The sequence below is a fragment of the Parambassis ranga genome, chromosome 17 (assembly GCF_900634625.1).
Source record: "Parambassis ranga chromosome 17, fParRan2.1, whole genome shotgun sequence".
In the NCBI taxonomy this organism is placed as follows: Eukaryota; Metazoa; Chordata; class Actinopteri; family Ambassidae; genus Parambassis; species Parambassis ranga.
In genome coordinates, this window is record NC_041037.1 from 5,267,280 (window position 1) to 5,282,886 (window position 15,607).

A 15,607-nucleotide genomic window follows, 5' to 3' on the forward strand; every position below is an offset into this window, starting at 1 on the left:
GATCTAAGACTGAGGAGAAGATGAACTTAAATAACAGTGCTTTCCTTCTTATTATACAGAGAAATCTGTAGGACAGTCAACAGTTGACAACATTGCTAAGCTAAAGTCTAAACAGACTGAATGTAAAAGTACTCTGATAGATTCGAGGATAATAATAATCTCAGATTCTGAAACCGTTCCGCTCTCTTTTTAGAACACGTTGATAGAGAAAACGCTCACCTGTCATTAATCCAAGTTACAAACACGGTAAAGTGCGCTGCATTGTTTTTATAGTGGTAAATAGCAGCCTCGTTGACAGCGACGCTCCTGTATCCATAGCAACGGCTGCTCCGAGACTTAAAACGAAATCTCGCGGGAGCAGGAAATGTTGCCACAGGAACCAGGAAGCTGCAAGCTGCAAGCTTTCTGCACTGCACAACAGCTTCACGGTTTGTTTGCCAGCTCTGTCCGCTTTTGAAGTCTTTGTTTTCACACTGAACAACACGTCCCTGGAGTCAGAGGTCACGTAGTTGTACGACAAACAAAGGAGGCGCGAAATGAAGCTAAAAAGTCACCGAACAACAACAGGTACACAACTTGTCAAACCTTTAAAATAATTGATAGGCTATCTTAAGTGAGCCCCTGCTGTAAAATATGGAAATATAAACATTGAGTCAGCTTATTATTAATAAACAAAACAGAGCTGATTATGTTATCCCATCTTCTTATTTGTTTACAATCCATCATAAAAAGCATGTTGATAATATTTTCAAGCAGGTTCAACTTGACCTCAGCTACTATAAAGGAAAAAGTCAAAAGTTAATTTTTTTAAAGTAAAACATAAAAAGAGGATACATGGTTCTATCCATCATGGAGTAAATTGGCATTTTAACACATTAATCCCCTACAACAACAATATATAAAAACTCATAATCTTTGTTTGTGTGTATGATGAATAAAGAGCTACAGTCATGTTTACATGACTCCTGATTACCCCCTTAGATGTTGATGTGATAACAGATAGGCTACGTGACGTCCTGGCTGAGCCGGATGTAACCAGATACACGGCTGTTGTTTTAACGTGCCAGAGTCATAATGACACAGCATTTTAGAGGATCCTAAAGGAAAGTATTTTCACAAGCACAAACATATCAGTTATGCACAGCAGAGCAGGTTTATTGGATCACAGTGGAAGTTTTTGTGGAGTGGAGTTTTTGTCATAAACAAACAGTTTGTTATCATTTTAGTCTGTGATTAAGTTTATTATGTTTGCATCCTAAATTGATTGTTAATTTTAGCTGCCGAAAGGTGTTTGAAATACAGGGTAGCTGAATAAATAATTGTATATGGCATTATACAAAATATTAACAGTGAGGACACACACAAGAATGTCAGGTTTACTTTGCAGAAGAAAATAAACTGTTTACTTAGACATGACAGGCAAATTCATCTTTGTAAGTAACTTAAAAGGTGTATTGCAAAATTGTGCGTGTGATATTTAATATGCTACTATATTTGTACCTCAGTTTGCCTTGGGAAATTGGCCCCTGAGAAGCACAATATAACAAATTGAAAAAAATAAAAACTCTAAAAAGAAAAAGAAAACTTGGTTATTACACTTAAGTTGTATAAAATCCCTCATTTTATCTTTACAAGAGACCTTTATGTTTCTGGGAATAAGATTTAAGTTTTATTACTGTTATGAGCATACATTTCTTGAATGGGATGATATGGTGTTCCTTGCTTCAGATGTCCCAGATGTGCAGGGACGCCCGTTTCATACAAAACGAAATGAGCTACGGTGCAAATTTTTAGTTTGGCAACAATTACAACATTAGCACATTAAATAATACAGACTGTATGAACCAATACGGTAATAAATAAATAGAAATACCAAGGTATCTGCATCGGTGCTTATTTGAAACCAGGCTTAGCGTAGTTTAAAAAATATAATCATATTTTTTCTCTTATTTGATTTTTCACTTACCCACCATTTGAAAAAAGAGGTAATAAACTATCACCGGTGTCCACCTGTCCTTACAGTTGTCCACCCAGCTCGGTTTACACAAAAAGTGTCATGTGTGCTAAACAGCTGGGATCAGTACACCTCCTCCTGGTATGTCTCATCTTAAATAGGAAGTGTAATCACTTAATTTCAGCTGTTTATAGTGGAACAGAGCTACTGAAGGATGTGTGCATATAAAACTTATGACACATCTGTAAAGAAAATGTTCCGAGCTCCTTATTGTGAGATAATTAAAAGGGACATAAAACTTCAGTGTAAGAGTCCATGTTCACTTCTGTTGCACTGCTTTCTGTTCTTCTCTGGGCTTTACAACGTAATCTCTGTACATTGAATACAGGACCCCTGAAAAAAAAAGAAAAAAAAATAATTATAGCAGGATGCCAGCAGCTAATTAAAACACAGGTAAGAACAAAAACTGCAGTTCAGACCTTGTCACTAACATATGTCTCATTGAACATGAGAGAGAAAAAAAAACGATATCTTTCTGACACCTGATGATACATACCAACAGTCATGGCTCCAACTACAAAGCCCTGGGCGGCTACACGCATGTGGATCAGATGCACTGACATTTTTGTATCTCCCCGATGTTTCATTTTCATTAGTCTGTATCCAACAATCGCAAAGAATCCAGCCATTCCTGTAAGTGGCACAACACAGAAGAAGAAATTAAAATAAGGTGAAATGTATACAATAGAACACCACTAACAAAACTGAATAATAAGTATCAGTATAACTTGATGAATGAATGAATGAATGTTGTACACTTAACAGCCTGTCATTTTATTGTGTGACATTGTTTAACGGCTGTAAAATGAATGTGTTAGTGGACATTATTTCCCTCTGGAACGTAACTGAGTAAAAATATAAAGTGCAGATTCTCATATTGCCCTCTGGTATATCAACATTGTATTTAATTACAGCAGGCTATGTGTAAAATTATATGTACCCTCTTTCACAGTATTTACTCACCCACTGGAACAAATGGATTCTCCTTTGCTTTCCGCATGAACTTGGATTCATTCTCTTCATAAGTAGACATCTTGGCTAAAAAAAGAAAGAAAGACAGTGTTTTTTGGGAGTTATCCAAACATCCCCCAACAACACTATGCTAGCTCATTCAATGCAATTGGTAGCTATGGTATGTATAATACTGGTATGCACATTTGTGGGTGATTTTAAAGGTTTGATCTGTACAAATCCCCCACCAACAAACTTATTCAAGCATGTGTCATTATTCCATGGCGTCGTACCCCTCTGATTTGTGGGTGGTCTTCCAGAGCTGATGTTACAGAACAGGGACTTTACAGAGGTGACACATGAAGGACAGAGAACGGCCTGACGTAAACTAACCTGACTACCTATGCGACACTTTATAAAGCGCAACATTTATTCTGCCGAGCATATATATGCGTCTATTTTAAACAGAGGCCGCAAAAAGAGAGACAAAAGTAGCATGACAATTGAAGAGTTAGGGTTAGCCACGGTGCTAAATGCGGATAAAAGCTCCGTTCCAGCACCGCAGTGATCCGTTCTTACCTGTTTGAATGACGGTGTCACAACTCCGAATGATTGTAAAGGAATAATCCAGGAAGTTTAACGAGTCTTCTGAGCTACAGTTTCTGCGTACCGGGGAAGTAATATGCCGGGGCAACGTGACATAACGACATTCTCACGTCCAATGACGTCAACAACGCGTGTGTTGCGTTCTGTCCCAGGACAAAATCGCACATACGGGCACGTTCTTGTCGGTCTTTGGCATCACACGCTTCCCTTTCAGCTCTGGTTCTGAAAAAAAAATAAGTCGACATAGTTTTTATTTTAGGGGAAATGTACGTTAATCAACATAAATACAAACGTAATATATACGTCTGCCCTCGGGGTTTACAAAACGCGTTGTAAATGGTGAGGTAGGCAGGTCATAATTCCGGAGTGTCCTGAATGCAGCATCAGATGTGCTGTTGCGAAATTAAAGATACAATTTAGTAAAATCATTCTCCCAGCCCGATAGGTTTTATGTTTGTTTCACAATACAGACAGTTACTCCTAATCTATGCTCCCGGTCCTGCCAAGTGGTTTATCGTATCATTATATTGCAGTGTTAGCTGTAAATGTATATTTTTTATAGCCGGATTAACACGGGGAACCTAGCAGCGCTTTATAAGGCAAAGGGTTCAAATTCAGCCCCTCTCATAAGAATGTCTCCTTAAACTCTGTGTATGTTGGCCTTTGCTGCTGTACTAGACTTTCCTGCGCTATCATATCTGTGCCACAGGAGAGTTCGCCGGTATTTAAACTAAGGCGGAACAAGGCGGAAGTGAATTGTCTGGCTTCGGTCGTTAACCTTGGGGTGATGTAACCAGTGTGACGCTCACGTCAGATGCACGCACGTTTCTGCAACGTGCTCTGATGTAGCACATCTGGCTGAGAAGAATGATGCCTAAATAAATAAATCAATTATACTGTTGGCAACCGTACAGTCACATTATTGCTAAACTAATACACATAATACTAAACTAAATGAATTGACCAGACTTCTCTGTGTGATCTTTACTTTGACATAATTAGCATGAAGACCTCGCACAGTTGCTGACACAAAAAAGTGCATGGCTTGTTAATGATAGAATAGAATCTTTATTATCATTGTATACAGTACATTGAAATTGGGTGTTGACTCATACACATCTAGTGCCAGTTTAAATCTAATTTAAAGGTTTTGTCTACTTTTGTTAGTGTATATAACACATTCTAAAAAAGCAGGCCGTGCATCTTAACAATATCAGACTGCCATGTTCTTATGACAGTATCTGCATTGTGTTTAACCTTATTGTGAATGGACATCAAACACATCTTTCAAGTCCTAATAAGCCTGTGGCATTTCTTTTGTGCAATTATGGAACCAGTTTCCACTGATCATGCACCAGACCCCAGTGTACACTAGATTAAAGCAGTAATCCAGCATCACACCATATAAAGGACACAATTAAAGCCACACATTTTATGTTTATTTTGTTGTATAGTGACAGTGTGACAAGATGCTAAGAAAATATATAATAACTTAGTAATTGATTAAAAAAAAAAGTTCCTCACACAGTGGGCTGAATACTGAAACTAGAACCTAATAGGTGTTCCTATACTATTTTGTTAACAAAAACATATTTTATGAACATGTTGGTCTAAATTGTGTAGGTACCTTTATATTGTGTGTGTGTGTTTTTATTTATTTAGTGTATTTTAGTGCATTCTGCCCTTCACACCTTCTTACAACTCCTTAAATAAATACTGGTAGGAAAACTAAGTTGCGATAAAAACATGATAAAACAAAGGAAAACTTAGGTGTAATGCCACTGTGGCTTTTTTCTCCAACAACTGATATATTCCAGTAGGTGGTGCTACATGTCCACTAGGAGGAAACTATAGTGAATATCCACAGTTTTAATTATGTTAGCAGAAGAAAAGGTACATTCACCAAAACATTCCATAACGTTATTGATTGTTGAGTCAACTATAAATCAAATATCCACAAGAAATAAAAAAGAAAAAAGAAAAGCCATATATTTCCTGACATTTACCTACTTGTGTTGTTCCTCCTCTTTATAAGCTTCAGAATAACCGCAGCAACATTATAAGAAATTCTCAGGTATATACACATGAAAATACTATTTAAAGACTATTTATAATGCTCTGGATTCCTTTTTCTACATTTGACAGGCCCACACAATCGTTGTCAAAACATTTTGGCACTATATTTCACCAGTTTGTCAGATTAATTAATATTATAATTTTATTTTAATTTTCTTTCTTTGTCGGCAGGTGAGAGCAGGATACACCCTGGACACCAGTCGTTTGCAGGACAAGTCTTTAGTGTGTGGAAGGAAGTACCCGGAGAAAACCAATACAACCAGGAACTGAAGGAAGGACAGATGGACAGTAGAGGTCAGTGCAGTCAAAAACTGCAATAGCTTCTTCAGAAGAAAAAGAAACATTACATTTTTCCTATGTTGTCTTTGCATTTGCATTTTTTTTTACTCAACCAGGAACCCCTGCAAGCCACATTTTTCACAATTATCCTAAAGCACCATATTCTCACAGATACTATTGTGTTCAGGTTCCACAGAATATTACTAAAATCTGTAAGTCAATCACAAATAAATGGAAGAATGGCTAAAACCGTAAAAATAATTGTTCCCATGCACATACATAATTGTGCACACTCACAGAGCTAAATCAGGAAACACCCTGAAGAAGAGCTACAGAAACAAAGCTAACTTATATTAATAGTGTTGTAGTCATCCTGGATTGAATAAAGAAAGCGCTGGTGGTTTTAGCAACAGAGGCTGATGGGCTGAAACAATGAGTCCTTTGGCAGGACGCTGGTCTCCTGAGCGTCCTGCCTGTACTTGGTGGTGAGGGGTTTTGAACCAAAAGGACCCATTGTCTCTCTCATCCTGTTTGTGAGTCTCAGCAGTGAAACGATGCTTCTGGATGGCTGCCCAGGGTTCTCTACCATAAAGCATAGAAAAAGTTTATACTTTACACACATGGACAGGTAGGCTGAGCCTTTTATCATCCTCTTTTCTCCTTTGTGATGGTGTGGATTGTTAGGGAGACTCTTAAAGCATGTTCTTGTTAGCTTTGTAGCTTAAAATGTTTACCTTGAAATTCAGCGAGATGTCTTCATACATGTCAATCTGACTTCAAGTAGGACTTGACACCATGCAGATGAGTTTAGTTTGTGTGTGCAGCCGACGGCTGCTTTACACTGTGTGTTGGGGGGTGATGAGGTTGCTGTATCAGTCGAAAAAAGAATTCCTTGTCCTCACAAAGGCTCAAATGTATATCTAGCATAGATCATTGTAATCCTGATGACAATAACAGCGACCTTGAAGGTGAATCTTTTGGTCAGCAGACTGTCAACTTTTAAACATCACATGTAATGTGACTGCACTATATACAGTGAGAGCATGTGTACAGTTTGGATCTCAGCTTTTGTTGCATAAGTGTACGCCAAGAATAGACAGTATATAACAGCCGTTATCGTTGGGGGTCCTACAGCATTGCTATCAGTGTCTGGAGTTCACTGAGATGGAGAAGGGCAACGGCACTAAGGCGTCTGGAAGGAAGGACGAGCTGCAGGAACATATCTCTTATAGGCCGAATGACCCTGACTAGGGTCTGCTGCTCCTTTGGGCTCGCCTCAGCTCGGCCCATGACATAGGCAGTTAAGACAACATAGTGTCAAACATTAAGGCCCTGCAGCTCTGCAAGCAAAGGGCTGTTATTTTATTTATTTGGATTGATAGTTGTGAGTTTAAAATTAATGTATTTAATAAATTAAATTATTCTAAATCTCTCACATATGTAGATATATATTTAACATATGTGCCTGGAATTGCTTGAAAGCCTATTATTTTCCTTTTCTTTTTTTGAACCCTTCTGGTTCAAGCTGTCAAGATAATCTGAGTTCATTCATGTAAGTAATTTAACATGAAGCCATTCATATTCATAGTGTCATGTATAGCTTACAGTTGTACAGTAATAACACCACAAATTGTGTAAACTATTTCACAGTGGTAGAAATATTGCACACTTCACCTCTTAATTGTGTCTTTTTGCTGGATGAAAGCAGATTGGACTGTGTTGGATTTTATATGTTTTAGGGTTCCAGATCACATATCACAAATAAATTAGTTATTATGTTTGCAGCTATTAGAGGCCGTAGGCAATAAATGACTGTATCTCCTGACTGTCATCTAAAAAATACAAATTTAGTGCCAAACTGCGTTCAGTGTGTAGTTGAGTAAATATAGGGTAAAGGAATCAGTCTGATTCATTTCTCCCATTGGAGTCAATAGACTTGGGACCTGCAGCAAGTGTTACTTGCAGAGATAAAACCCATGTGACAGAGGAAATGATTAATAAGTGAGGTCACGTTTTTAGTCCGTCTCTGTTTGTGAACTGCTGGCCCTAACTTTGGTTTCACACATGAAAACCAGTAAACACTCAGCTCCTTTAGGGGTTTTAAATATGATACAAAAGATCATATATATATATATATATATATATATATATATATATATATATATATATATATATATATATAGCAGCATGTATGGAGGGAATCAGGGGAGTAAAGGGAAATCTCCAGGCTGATTCTACTTGAATAGGTCCTTGATGTCCAGATAAAGGTAAGCCTTTGGTTTGCTGTTAAACCTTGTATCTGTGTATATATATAATATGGTAATGACAGTAAGTTTGATGATTTGTGAATGCAGTGTGTAATGCACCCTCTAAACAAGCAGCTTTTCTCATATATGTGTGAGATGCAGAGCTCTGGCTGAGGAAGATCTTGGCATCCTTCCTCCTCAAGGCTTTTCATCTGAGTGGCTTCAGTGGAGTCCAGCCTTAGTGAAACTGGCACGGGACACGCTCACCCAGGGGGTAGGAGAGGCTCGACTGAGAAAGTGGGAGAAAAAAAATGAACAAATGCGATGGGACTGCCACCACTCTCAGGCTGCCTATGGGATAGCCCCTCTCAGCCTGGTAAGAGTAGTGATAGTGGTAGGAGCGGATGAGAGAGGAGGAGTCCAAGCACTAAGTTGCATGTTTTTGTTCTGGTGTCCTGTGTCACTCTTTACTCCAAGGGAGGGGGTGGGTGGGGGTGGGGGGGGGGGGGGTTACATCCAAGTCACATGGTGGAGCTTGATTTGTTACATAAACACAGACTTCCACAGCCCCCAGTCTGCACACATCAACTTTGTCCATGTGGATGAAACTCTTGTGATGACATTGGTAGTGGCCAAGGAGAGTTGTCGAGATGCTCACTCCTTCACGTTGCATCATTTACTGTGCTCCACAAAACCTTACTGCTACCCCTGATCTCTGTTGGGGAAGAACATTTTATATTTATAGCAGTACATATGAACACATGGGTTATACTGTACTATGCTGAAATGCTTGTTTATATATCATAAAATTGCTCAAGATTGATCAGAATTAATTAAAATAATCAAGAGGCAGAGTCTATAAGGAATTAAGTCCTTTTACTTGAGGCATCCCACTTCATGTCAGTGCAGTTGAATGGTGCTGTATATATTTATGTTTTTTATATATTTATTAACCCTAAAAATAAAACGTTTTAGGATTAAGGCCCCTTTATACAGTTTTACACCATATATTGAATATAAAATATGATGAAAAATTATTTAATTTATTGTTTTACTTACTTACTTACTGTGAACTTTACATTTGTGGGCTACCCTCTTTCATTCTGGACTAAGTCACCAGATTAATTCAGATTAGAAATTATCTGGACAGGAAGACAGGAAATAAAACATCAATCCAGCTGGTCACATATTTAACACTAAAAAAATAAATATGACCCTAGCCTGATGAATATTAAACACCATCCTTTGGCTGTCACATGATGACTGTCCTTTTAACAACAGCAATGTCAAATAATGTCTTACAGGAGGACACTGTAATATTTTCCTGGCTCTGGGCGGTCCAATCAATATTTATCAACGTGAACTACAGTTTCCCAAGGCTACAACAGCCTGACATGTCTGAGGACACAGGGACAGTGCTTATGAAGCTAAAGAGTCATTGGGTTGACGCTGCTGTTTTGTTTTTAGATAACTTTGCACAGTTGTACTCTTTACAGTGGATACATTGTTAATATTAATTGCAGAAAATTGTGCTCATTAGGATTTCCTGCTGTCTGTGCTGATACAGATAATGAACATTACTCTGTTTTAATTGGACATTTTACCTGGTAATGTTCTCATTTTTTACATTTTAAAATAGACCTTTGAATTAGTAGAGGAGAAGAAACCTGGGTGCCAACTGTACATCCACTGAAAGCAGCTTTTGCGACTGTCAAGGAACATAACCTCTAATTAATTCTGACTTCAAATCACACTTCTTAAGCATCCTCACTAGAACATCTGTGTCTTCTGGAAGATTTTGGTTGGAAGAGGAAATGCTTTGCAACTTAAAAACACGTGCTTATTGGTCCCTTAGGGATAGCACATGTCCAGGCTCCAAATGCTCTAGTCATTCCAGCAGCATCCCCTGTCTTGTTTTCCTCATTGCTGCACGAGGGGTACTCGCTACGCCACATCTCTTCAGTCAGACGGCGAGGCAAGCCTCAGAGGCGAGGCCGCTGGAGGATGGTTCCTGTAGGCCCTGTTGGCTAGCTGTGTGAGCACAAACTATTCACACAGACATGATCCTTTTCCTTACTGCAAAACCACACTTATATTGTGGTGATATTTTATATGTATTTATAAAACATTAAGACAGAAAAGTGAATATTGCAGCTAAGCTGAAATTTGGCTCTGATTGATGGCAACCCTGCTGATGTTGTTGAACGTTATTCTTTGCTTTATAGCAGTATACAAATCATAATTAAAGGGTTATTGAGGGCCCCATGAAAGTAACATAATAATATGGTCATTGTGACAATGACCAGACACATTTCATTAATGCAAGCCAGGCACTGAGACGTTTATCTGCACTCTATTAAAAGTAGCTGAGTTTAGATTTTCTCTAAAACTTGACAGCAGGTCTGGCAGACAGACTAAAGAGCTGGAGAAATCTCTTTCTAGTGTTGGTTCTTGCCTAAATCACCTCATCTATGTCTTGTTGTGTCATGTCGCACTATGAAAAAAGTTGAAAAGAAATGCACGTGTCTGTGTGTGAGAGAGAAGAAGAGACCACTCGTCGTAATGACAAAAAAAAAATCCATCACGTGTTTGAGTAACACTGTGTGCTACCGCGCTCCTCAGGCCAAGGTGAGAGCTCGAAGTATAAACATGAAGTTGGAGAAAGACGTGCAGCGGGAGTGCAGAGTGCAACCTGTCCACTGCTCTGTTATCTGGCCATCTGCCTGGATGGAGGATCTAAATATTATGACATTAGATATAACTGAGCCTACCTGCTGGTTACATTCTAGCGGATCTGCGTTGAGGCAAGGTGGCTTATGTCTTTGTGACACTGCTGTCCTCATACTCCCTGCCTTTGTCTTCCAAGAGTTGTTTTTTTTTTTCTCATAACCTCTGTAAATGGTTATGTAATTGACAAAATACTATAGCAGTTACTTGTAGTAGATGCATGTCTGTGTGACAGAAAGCAAGGGAGGGAGCAAAGAGCACAGATGTTTTAAATGATCTTACAGATGTGCGAAGGGTGCCGCAACTCAATCAGCTGTTTATAAACCACTGGGTGGGCATGAATGTCAGTGATACATACAGGAGATAGAAACACAGAGGGACATAGAGGAAGATGAAGTAAGAGGGGGGGAAAAGAGAGAGAGGGAGACTCTCATCATCTGTGTTACAAATGTTGCACATGAGCATTGGGTGAGTTGGGGGAGGTGGGGAGGGGGATCTAGTCTGACTGTGTTGCGATTAACATGCTCCCTTAGCTGGGTGTTCATTTCAATCCACAGTACAATGTCCTCAAGTCTGAACCCTTGGATGAGGGTCACTTGCCAGAGGAGGATTTTTTTCTGCCTCCCTGTTTTTTATACTTCCTTCTTGGGCAGAACGCTGGTGTAATAGAAACCAGACACAAACCAGAATGTGAGGCATTCACAGCGGCAAGACCTCACTTCTTCCTCACAGAGTGGGAAAAACAGAACAAAAAGAAAGTTGAGAAGTTAAGTCACTGTTCTGGATTTTAGTCACTCTGGAAGCTATAGATAAGACCGAGGAGCCCAGGACATTAGGATGGAAGTGGTATTCTGTGGAGGGGATATCTAGAGAAGGCAAAGGAGATCTTCAGGATGGAAAATGCATGTGCAACTTTTCCAGGTGAGTTGTTTCAGTTTCATTAAATTGTGTTGTAAAAATAAGCTCCGTTCAAACTGCTCTGTCACACCACTGCCGATGCTCGTTTTGTTGTGAGGACATCGATGACAGTCTGTAAGTGGACGTTGACGAAAAAGATATTGCAGCAGTCTTTCCGATGAAATTTTGACTGAACACAGAAACTAATAAAATAATAATTTAAAATTAATAGTGAAGTATATCTGGCCTCCACACATATTTAAGTTGACATAGAAAAATGTCTAAATCACACAGAATCTTACACTTTGTTACTTACTTATTTTTTTCAATCTCTCTCTCTCTCTCTCTCTCTCTCTATATATATATATATATATATATATATATATATATAAATGTTACTACAATTAGGATTAATAAAAACCAACAAACAACAACACAAAAATAGAACTAAATTACCTAGATTAGTCAGATTTATATGACAGTTGAAGAAGTTTAGACATATTCTTCGGATGTCATGCACAGAAGCCAATTACAGCTAACTCCTAATTTATCTTCAGTAAAGTTTGCTGTCATTTACAACAGGCTAAGAGCAGTTTTTGTGATTCATAACACATTCATTCAAATGTAAATCCTAAGCAGCCCGTCTGTCATGCCATCCTGGGGCAGACATGAGCCGCCCGGCCATAGGTGCCATCTGCCGCCATGCGTTCGTTCCCCTCCCCAGTGTGAGCAGTGCAGAATGTGGAGGGAAGGGCTTGTAATGGAGCAACAAGCCTCTCCTGTTCACTCAGATGGCAGGGGAGATGATGGCACAACACACGCCAGGGAGAACAGCGTCGCAGTCATGAGATCCGATGAATGAAGGGACAGAAAAGCTGCGCCGTCTCCTCACTCCAACTCACAGAGTGATGCTGGCTTTGAGTGTGACACTGTGAGATCTTGTGTCATCGCGTGTTTTTTTTTCCTGCACAGAGTACAGTATGTTTGTGAAGTGACACTCTACTGCCAGAATAGGCTGTTTGTATGTTCAGAGGTCTGTCAGATTCAATTTACCCTCTTGTAGCGTTCAAGCATTGTCCTGGGGTCAAATGTAAAGTCAAGATGATGGCTGGTGGGTTTCTTGCTGGTGAAGTCATCTTCCTTTTGCTCATCCCTACATTCTTATTTTCTTATTTTGTGTGTGTGGCTGCACAGTCACATGGAAATATAGATGCCTCTGCTCAGCCAAAAAAGCCTCACAGGGTTGATGACATATGTTTGAGAAACAGCCTTCAAAAAGTGGTTAATCAACAAAGCTGTGCAATAAGCAAAGCACACCCTCGACAAACTCAAACTCTGTGTTTGAATTAAAGATGATTTAATTCAAACACAATTTTTTTTGTAATTTACTGATTGAAAATTCATAAATAAATAAATAAAAATAATATTTGGACACAGATGTTTATTGCTGTTCTTAAATCTTAATCCATTCTTTATTCTTTTTTTACAGATTCTAGTTGAAAAGCTTGTAAGAACAACATGAGCTGGAGCTTTCTCACTCGTCTCCTGGAAGAGATCCACAACCACTCCACCTTTGTGGGGAAAGTGTGGCTGACCGTGCTCATCATCTTTCGCATTGTGCTCACAGCAGTCGGAGGTGAGTCCATCTACTCAGACGAACAGACCAAGTTCACCTGCAACACCAAGCAGCCAGGCTGTGACAACGTTTGCTACGATGCCTTTGCGCCCCTCTCGCATGTTCGCTTCTGGGTTTTCCAGATCATCATGATCTCTACTCCCTCCATCATGTACATGGGTTACGCTATTCATAAGATAGCCCGAAGTTCAGAGGAGGAGCGCAGGAAACACCAAAGACTCCGCAAAAAACCACCTCTTCACACGAGGTGGAGAGAAAGCCACCATCTGGAGGACGTCTTAGAGGAGGAGGAGGACGATGATGCAGAGCCCATGATCTATGAAGATACACTGGAGGTGCAGGAGGCCAAGCCTGAGCCAATAAGTAACAGCAGTAAAATCCAGCCAAAACATGATGGTCGCAGAAGAATTATGCAAGAAGGCCTGATGAGAATCTATGTTCTCCAACTCATGTCGCGTGCCATTTTTGAAATTGCTTTTCTTGCTGGACAGTATCTCCTCTATGGCTTTCGAGTTAGTCCTTCATATGTGTGCAACAGGATACCCTGTCCACACAGAGTGGACTGTTTCATCTCCAGACCCACGGAGAAAACAATCTTCCTCCTTATTATGTATGTGGTGAGCTGTCTTTGTCTCGTGCTAAACGTCTGTGAGATGCTTCACTTGGGAATTGGCACTTTTCGAGACACTCTTCGAATGAAGAGAAATCGGGGCCGGCGGACGTCCTACGGCTACCCGTTCTCTCGGAACATTCCAGCCTCTCCTCCAGGGTACAACCTTGTGATGAAGACAGACAAACCTAGCAGGATTCCCAACAGCCTCATCACCCATGAGCAGAACATGGCTAACGTGGCCCAGGAGCAGCAGTGCACCAGCCCAGATGAAAACATCCCCTCCGATCTTGCGAGTCTACACAGGCACCTGCGGGTTGCACAGGAGCAGCTTGATATGGCTTTTCAAACATATCAGACCAAACACAACCAGCAGACCTCCAGAACCAGCAGTCCTGTATCTGGAGGCACTATGGCAGAGCAAAATCGTGTCAATACAGTCCAGGAAAAGCAAGGAGCAAGGCCAAAGTCAGCCACAGAGAAGGCTGCAACCATTGTTAAAAATGGAAAGACCTCTGTCTGGATCTAGAGATAAGTCTAATTTAGTAAATTAACAGTAAAAAAAAAAAGTCTCTGCAACCCAGCTGGAGGAAGTGTGTGTGCATGAGGTACAACTTTGGACAATAACAAATAGGATTTCAATCACACTAGCTGAAGAAGTACAGCCTACAGTAGGCCTAGTTTTGAAGAATTAAAAAAAAAAACACTTCATGAATCTTCTTTGTTAGTGTACTGTGTCATGTTGTTGCTTGCCATAGCTTTTGGAAACGGTTAACATATGCTTACTTTAATCAATCAACCTCTTTGCAACTAAAATATCAACACATAAACGGACTGCTTTAGGCTTTTTACCTGTTTTACCCTTGACTAGCCACTGAACTGGATCTACTTAATTTTGAAAGTGTGCGATTGTATCTTCAATCCGAATTTGAAAAAAAAGCACTCATTGTACTGATGCACAATGACTCCAGAAGAATGATGATTGTTGTGAGAAAGATGCATGTTTAATATTTTGAGAAGTATTTTTGGATACAGTGCGGATGAGTGTCCCTGGAAATGAATTAAATGTGAAATATTTTGATAAAGATAATGAAACAGGGCTGTGTCACTGAAGGCTTTTCTGGTAAACATCTGCTCAGTGTGAGGATCTTTTCTCATTGTGTGCAAAGCCTTTACCTACTTTAAAGCCTTGCAGCGTCATGCTTGAAGGGATAGAGGTGTGTGAATAGAAAATCTAATTAAACAAAATACTGATTTTTTCTCCAGTCTGTAGCAGATGATGCATGCATTACAAATGGAAACATACAGTATACACTTAGGCAACAGTAGAACCCCATCCTTAGCTACTAAGTGCTTAGCTCTTCTGTTTTGTTTAGGCATGTTCGATGAGATGAAGATTCTTCTGTCACTGAAACAGAGGCTCTTTTCAGAGTAATAGTTAATCCTGCCTTCACTGTTTTCATACTTCAAAGTGCCTCTTTTAAAGACTGTTGTAGAATTTTATTCATGAAAAAATAAACGTATTTTAAACCTCGGACCCCCCTGTTTCTGCAGCGATCTGCTTC

The 15,607-nt window shown here is 39.6% G+C and overlaps 2 protein-coding genes across 4 annotated transcripts; one reads left to right on the plus strand and one right to left on the minus strand.

The window, feature by feature from the left end:
• The first annotated feature begins 416 nt into the window (after positions 1-416).
• On the plus strand, positions 417-15,579 carry gjc2 (gap junction protein gamma 2). Of its 3 annotated transcripts, XM_028426735.1 has the most exons (3): positions 417-567; positions 5,819-5,941; positions 13,286-15,579. In XM_028426735.1, exon 3 carries the CDS (start codon positions 13,315-13,317, stop codon positions 14,569-14,571), a length of 1,257 nt encoding a protein of 418 aa, XP_028282536.1. In that variant the 5' UTR covers positions 417-567; positions 5,819-5,941; positions 13,286-13,314; the 3' UTR covers positions 14,572-15,579. The 3 variants fall into 3 exon arrangements, with proteins under 3 accessions (XP_028282536.1, XP_028282537.1, XP_028282535.1); XM_028426736.1 differs by lacking the exons at positions 417-567; positions 5,819-5,941 and adding an exon at positions 6,455-6,554; XM_028426734.1 differs by lacking the exons at positions 417-567; positions 5,819-5,941 and adding an exon at positions 11,415-11,820.
• On the minus strand, positions 1,361-3,699 carry higd1a (HIG1 hypoxia inducible domain family, member 1A). The gene is made up of 4 exons (XM_028426740.1): positions 3,545-3,699; positions 2,978-3,052; positions 2,511-2,645; positions 1,361-2,347 (listed from the first exon to the last, which is right to left on the minus strand). Exons 2-4 carry the CDS (start codon positions 3,045-3,047, stop codon positions 2,274-2,276), a joined length of 279 nt encoding a protein of 92 aa, XP_028282541.1. The 5' UTR covers positions 3,048-3,052; positions 3,545-3,699; the 3' UTR covers positions 1,361-2,273.
• Positions 15,580-15,607: the final 28 nt, after the last annotated feature.

Excerpts from the sequence above, each read along its gene's own strand:
- higd1a (XM_028426740.1), bottom strand. The coding sequence starts at position 3,047 with ATGTCTACTTATGAAGAGAATGAATCCAAGTTCATGCGGAAAGCAAAG. Across the intron at positions 2,646-2,977 it reads GAATCCATTTGTTCCAGTGG|GAATGGCTGGATTCTTTGCG; the intron begins GTGAGTAAATAC and ends TGCCACTTACAG. Across the intron at positions 2,348-2,510 it reads AGTTGGAGCCATGACTGTTG|GGGTCCTGTATTCAATGTAC; the intron begins GTATGTATCATC and ends TTTTTTTTTCAG.
- gjc2 (XM_028426735.1), top strand. The coding sequence starts at position 13,315 with ATGAGCTGGAGCTTTCTCACTCGTCTCCTGGAAGAGATCCACAACCAC.